The sequence below is a fragment of the Triticum aestivum genome, chromosome 1B, assembly GCF_018294505.1.
Source record: "Triticum aestivum cultivar Chinese Spring chromosome 1B, IWGSC CS RefSeq v2.1, whole genome shotgun sequence".
NCBI lineage: Eukaryota > Viridiplantae > Streptophyta > Magnoliopsida > Poales > Poaceae > Triticum > Triticum aestivum.
Window position 1 is genome coordinate 555686358 of NC_057795.1, and position 5493 is coordinate 555691850.

The 5493-nt window shown below is 45.4% G+C and overlaps 2 protein-coding genes across 3 annotated transcripts; both read right to left on the reverse strand.

Moving 5' to 3' along the window:
* Window positions 1–729: 729 nt before the first annotated feature.
* Window positions 730–3108, reverse strand: LOC123138027 (phospholipid-transporting ATPase 2). Its single transcript, XM_044557919.1, has 5 exons — window positions 2836–3108; window positions 2632–2682; window positions 1740–1871; window positions 1485–1649; window positions 730–1402 (listed from the first exon to the last, which is right to left on the reverse strand). Exons 1-4 carry the CDS (start codon window positions 2944–2946, stop codon window positions 1500–1502), a joined length of 444 nt encoding a protein of 147 aa, XP_044413854.1. The 5' UTR covers window positions 2947–3108; the 3' UTR covers window positions 730–1402; window positions 1485–1499.
* A 279-nt stretch (window positions 3109–3387) lies between these two features.
* On the reverse strand, window positions 3388–5285 carry LOC123138028 (SOSS complex subunit B homolog). 2 transcript variants are annotated; one of them, XM_044557922.1, is made up of 2 exons: window positions 5190–5285; window positions 3388–4139 (listed from the first exon to the last, which is right to left on the reverse strand). In XM_044557922.1, exon 2 carries the CDS (start codon window positions 4110–4112, stop codon window positions 3681–3683), a length of 432 nt encoding a protein of 143 aa, XP_044413857.1. In that variant the 5' UTR covers window positions 4113–4139; window positions 5190–5285; the 3' UTR covers window positions 3388–3680. The 2 variants fall into 2 exon arrangements, with proteins under 2 accessions (XP_044413857.1, XP_044413861.1); XM_044557926.1 differs by lacking the exon at window positions 5190–5285 and adding an exon at window positions 5011–5153.
* Between the last annotated feature and the right edge of the window lie 208 nt (window positions 5286–5493).

Genomic DNA, 5493 nt, shown 5'->3' on the forward strand with positions numbered 1-5493 from the left:
TCAAAAGGGGGTTGAGCTGGTGGGGTCGGGCTGGATCCGGACCCGGTTTGGCTCGGGTGGGTGGGCGGGCGGGCGGTAGGTAGGTCGGCAAAGCCACGCGACGCGCGTCCGTCTCGGGTTGGGGGTTGGGGCGTGGGACGCACCGACGGACCTGGAAATTTCTAGGTCGCTCGGGAGTCGCGACGGGCCATGTGATGGGAGATGCCGTGTGTGTGGCTGCCGTTGATCACTGACCGTGTCGCGAGGGAGCGCTCGCGAGCCACGACGAACGCGTGGATGAGAGCGTGGAACAGGCGGTCCGGTGGCCGGTGGGGTCCTGCCTGCGAATCAGCTGCCGCGGTTACGCGTTCAGTGTGCTCACACGTTATTTTATTTTGATTTTTCAGGGTCAAGATCGCATGATTGTTTGCTATTGGTTCGAGATAGCTTCGCGGCCACGATTTTTAATTTTTCATCTTTCGTCTAGCTGCAACAAACACAAGAGGTACAAAACGTACGGTTTTCATCGTTTTATTATTATATTTTTTTGCGGGTATTATTATACATATGAACAATGCAAATACTCCCTCCTTTCAAAAATACTTGTCATCAAATAAATAAAAAAAGATGTATCTAGAACTAAAATACGTCTAGATACATCCCCTTTTATCCATTTTAATAACAAGTATTTTCAGACGAAGGGAGTACAAGTTTCTGCAGGTGCACATCTCATGATCCTTATCTCCAGACTTCAGTGCACAACTTCACATGCACAAGCGTGATCCTTTTATATTTGTTTGTTTGCACCCACTCATACAACTTCGTATTCTAGATAATACTAATGACTATCGCAGAATTTTATTTTTCCCACCAAATTATTAGCATTCCTCATCCTTGCAAGCTGCTTATTTTCATCTATATTCTATTTAGAAAATCCTTAATGGCACTATACGACACACTTTTTTTCTACGTACTATACAACACATCTAATTCAACTGACCTCTATTATTTGTCATTCCATTTTTCTTTGTTGAGGGTATGACCTGTGCTACTACAATGACAACCAAAGGTTAACTGGTTTTAATATTTCTGGGATAAGCAGCTGCAACCCTTGACTGAGCTGGATGAAAGATGTCAAATGATGACGGTGCTAGTGATCTCCTGATCTCCTGGATGCCATAGGAGAATCAGACAGCAGGGGCTCATAAACTGAGCTCTTATTCTTGACCGACGCCGGTCGTCGGTCGATATGGAGCTGGTCGAATTATCGTTCTCTGACCTCAGTTGAGATTCCAGATTTACCAGGGTATACATAGGGCCGCGTGATTGCTCGGTCTTCTCAAGAATGTTAATAGCACTAGGACTATGTATATTTCAAATATTTCAGAGCTATTACAGGACCCATGCCAACTCCACTGATTAGCTGAAACATTGATATCATGCCGTTGTGAGAAACGTGTGTGCAATTATAAACCAAGCAAAAACAACATGACAGCAATACATACCTGTTACCGCCATTGTTATCCAGTATGGCGGCTGTCTACAAAGGCGGTACATGATAGTGTACATCCCAGCAGTTGGTATGGTGCTGAACTGCCGATACAGAAATTTATGATGTGGAAAGCAGCAAAGTTTCCCCATTTGGCAGAAACCGCAGAGAAGTGAAAGAACTGCAAAATGGAAAGATGCGTTAGAACAAGTATAGTCTACAATGCATAGGTTGTTATAAGCATTAGGATTCAAGATCTTTGCTTTCTCACCTCATCTCTAATGTCACAACAGACAGACGCCTGCAACAATGTACTTCCTGAGAGAGCAACCATTGACAACTCCTCCGTCTCACCTTTTTCATCGGCATAAGCATGAGTGGTGATTAAGAAAATAACAATTGCCTGAAACCAACCAGGAAAAGAAGAACCTCTCATCAGCCACGTCAAAATCTGTGCATTATTACAAATTGGTGGGTTCAGTCTCCTCTCCATGACCTTTCTATTTTAATAAGACTTCCCTTGCCCCCTCACTGCAACCCGCACCAACCCATCCGCGTAACAGCAGCAAGAACCAAAGAACTATGAAAAATTGCAGATCGTGAATTAACTTCAATCCACCGCAAGTATGCCCGCTATTGCTAGCTTTCAGAGCACCATCCATTAGTGGCTAATAATGTGTAGATAACAGGGGACCATTCACTGAAAATACAATTTTTTGAAACAAAAGGGGTTTTCCCCCGCCCCAACTTTTATTAAAGCCAAGGCAAAACCAAAGCAAAGACTGTTTAACAGCACTCACCGGCAACCGGAGAGTAGCTGCCACAGACGAAGATCACCAGGGTTTTAAGGACTACCCTATTACATCATAATTTTGAGAGGTTCCAGGGGGGGATACAAAGCCAGGGAAGCATACATACTAGCTCACAACAGATCACACTGAAAATACAATGTACCCACATTTCGTACGAGTGAAGGAAAGCGAGTAAATAACAAGTAAATAAGTAGTTCATAGATTTATTTTTCTCAACACAAGTTGGCAGTAACCACTTACTAAGTTTAAGAACTCATAATTCTAGTGAAATGCATGAAAATTATTTCATATTTTTTGGAACTGTCATTTGCAGACTAGAAGCATTGCATGGTGCGCCAACGATGTACTCACATGATATAATAATCGACCAAACCAACCAGCAAATGTACTTGGATTAAAAGCCTGCAAAATATGCACATATTAGCGAAGGCAACACAAACTTGATTCCAAAAAGTTGCAGATAATTTATTGCATATGCCAAGTTACTAACAGAACATATAGAACATAAGGATGCTGTCAACAACAAATGAAAGGAGATATAATCTACCTTCCAACCTGGCAGTAAAGTAAAATTTCTGGGTTCTGTGCCACTGTCTTTTCAGATAAATCCTTGTCCAGAGCAGTAGTTAGAACAGGAATGCTTGTGTAGAAGGCATTATAAGCCATCAAACTAACTGAATTGAATAAACTTGTTCGGCAATACCTGAAACAAAAATTAAAACTGCATGCATACGATATGAGAATGCTGACAAGAGCAACTAGTATCCAGTATGCTTAAATGAAATATGAGAAAGATATTACATATAAGATCTGAAGGTGAAATAAGGACTTGTGACTTTGTTTGTGACTTAAGAGTATCTGAATAAAACAAATTAACAATGACTTGTAGAATGAATATTGCGAAAGGAAGGCAGTATGGTTGTGTGAGTATCGTGCATGGACAAGAATAGGCCTTTTCAAGAACCTGAAGTCTGCCAAGAAGGAAAAGCAGAAATAAAAAACCATCAGAATTTCAGTGCATTTCTGTGTTTCAACCATTCTGTAATCAAATTATGAGAGCAACAGTTGAGCAATTTCATAAACACAAAAAATTATCTTGGTAACATATAATCAAACTCTTGCCTACAACTTCAGTTGTATTTTGAGCCTTTCAGGGAAAAAGTTACACTGTTGTTCACATCAACACAGCTTGGTATATGGCTTGCTAAATCTTCTATGAGCTCCGTTTACATGAGAAATATCTCAAGACATTAAAACGATGGCCCAGTGATACTTTAAGGAGAAAGCATACAAAATTCAGCAAGTGGTTAGTATTGCATAATTTACTACCACGGTTAGTATTGTATAAGATTTAATGAGACTTGGAGCAACAATGAGCTGGAAGCCTGAAATGATAGGCATCAGTGCAGCGGCTTGAAGACTTGGGAGTAGGGCGACACGACAGCCTCCTGCACCATCTTCCTTGGGTCGCCTGGATCAGGCCCCCACCTCACCTCGCTCATGTTGGGCGTCTCGACGAACATCATGGTGAACTCGCCCACCTTCTCCACTCGTCCTCGCTTGCCGGCGCGCAAGAACAGGTTGTTGCCCCTATGGTACGAGAAGATGCCACTCGTGAGCCGCACGATGTCCCCAGGCTCGAAGGCATCACACTCGGTGCCCCACAGAAGGAAATGCACCGCCGCCGTCTCATCAGCCACTAGTGATGGGCATGTCTCCTCCCTGCCGTGCGCGTTTGCCTGGGCCGGGCGGGGCGCCTTGTCGACCACGATGAACGTCGTGTTCACTGTGTTAGTCGCTGCCGGGACAAGGTCCTTGAGCTTCACCTCCATCCTCCCGCCACCTATGGTTTCTTTGGCCTGCAACAGATTTGTTGATAACCAGAGTAAGTGCGCATGAACTAGCTACAGTTGCATCACAAAAGTACGACCTCGCTGCATCTAGTCCATGATCAGTGTTCATGACGAAGCAGCGTTCAGCCTGTACCGGGCAATTGAACAAACACCTTGTGGTCGTCCGAGGAAAATCTCTAGACCAGCGTCCAGGCACTAGAACCAAACGCATGAGAAAGAGGAGAAGACGAAGAGTGCGGCGATCTTGTCCCTTTTGTGTTATCGTGATGACGCGGGCTTGCCTTTATACCGCCCCCTGAGTTAATCCTCGCTCTTCACCATTTCTTCCCACCGGGGCCTCTGCTCCGCCTTATGTTTGGCTTGGTGCGATCCAATCCTGTTGATTGCGGCAGGATCGGCACTCATTTTGTCCGGCCTTGTTGGGTCCGTCAGACGAACCACATCACCCTTCCACCCCATACTCTAGCCCGAGACACGACCCCTCCCCCTGCTCCATCCTTACGCAATTTCATCCACCACTACCAACTCACCTACTTAGTTTTGTAGATCAAGTGCACAGACTAAAGGTAGCTCAGTCAACTTCTACAACAGCCGCTGGACTTGGAAAGAAAAAGCGGGAACTTGAAAATCATGCTTCCAAAATTGTAAAGCCAATTTTAATGATCTATGCCGAATCAAGCAGCTTCAACCCTGCACCTTCTATACAATCTATGCCTCGGTTTCTAATCAAAAGCTAATGAAGAACTGTCAGCGGCGGACCTAGGATACCCTATCCCACATCTGTCTCCTATCATCTATGTGATGTTCTTCAGAACCAGATACTAACTGCAAGTCTGCAACGGCATCAAATCCAGTGAGGAGATAGTGGTCACCCCACCCCAGTGGCACAAGCAGCATCTCTGGCCAAAGACTGCAAGGAAGGCTCCGGACAGCAGGGGCCGGGCGGAGGAGGGGAGAGGCGGAGGGAGGTGCCGGTGTCGGGGCGGAGGAAGGGGACGGGCAGGCTGAGGGCTCCATCATCACCAGAGAAAAAGGTAGAGGGGATGCGGATCTTACCGGAGAGAAGGCGGCAGTCGTCGTCCGCGCCGCCGCCCTCGCCTCGTTGTGAGGCAAATGGACTTTGGTTTGTGTTCTCGCTCGGTTAGGCTTGCCCCTGAAACGACGCCCAGGCAGAGGGGCGCTGCTTCTATCGCTAGCCTATGCTCGCGTCGCCCGCAGCGTGAGCTCACACCCTCCGGTTAGTGCGCCGGCCCAGCATCGTGGTTATTTATTTCACACATGGTTTTTACCAGGTCGTTTTTTTATCTATGTATATAATTAAAAAAATGTTCATGAATTTAAATAATGTTTGTGGATTGGA

What these genes read in the sequence shown, in the direction of transcription:
- LOC123138027 (XM_044557919.1), bottom strand. Translation starts at nt 2,946, where the DNA reads ATGGCTTATAATGCCTTCTACACAAGCATTCCTGTTCTAACTACTGCT. An exon ending in AAATTTTACTTTACTGCCAG is followed by an intron (nt 2,683 to 2,835) that starts GTTGGAAGGTAG and finishes CATATTTTGCAG; the next exon opens with GCTTTTAATCCAAGTACATT. An exon ending in TTGGTCGATTATTATATCAT is followed by an intron (nt 1,872 to 2,631) that starts GTGAGTACATCG and finishes GGTTGGTTTCAG; the next exon opens with GCAATTGTTATTTTCTTAAT.
- LOC123138028 (XM_044557922.1), bottom strand. Translation starts at nt 4,112, where the DNA reads ATGGAGGTGAAGCTCAAGGACCTTGTCCCGGCAGCGACTAACACAGTG.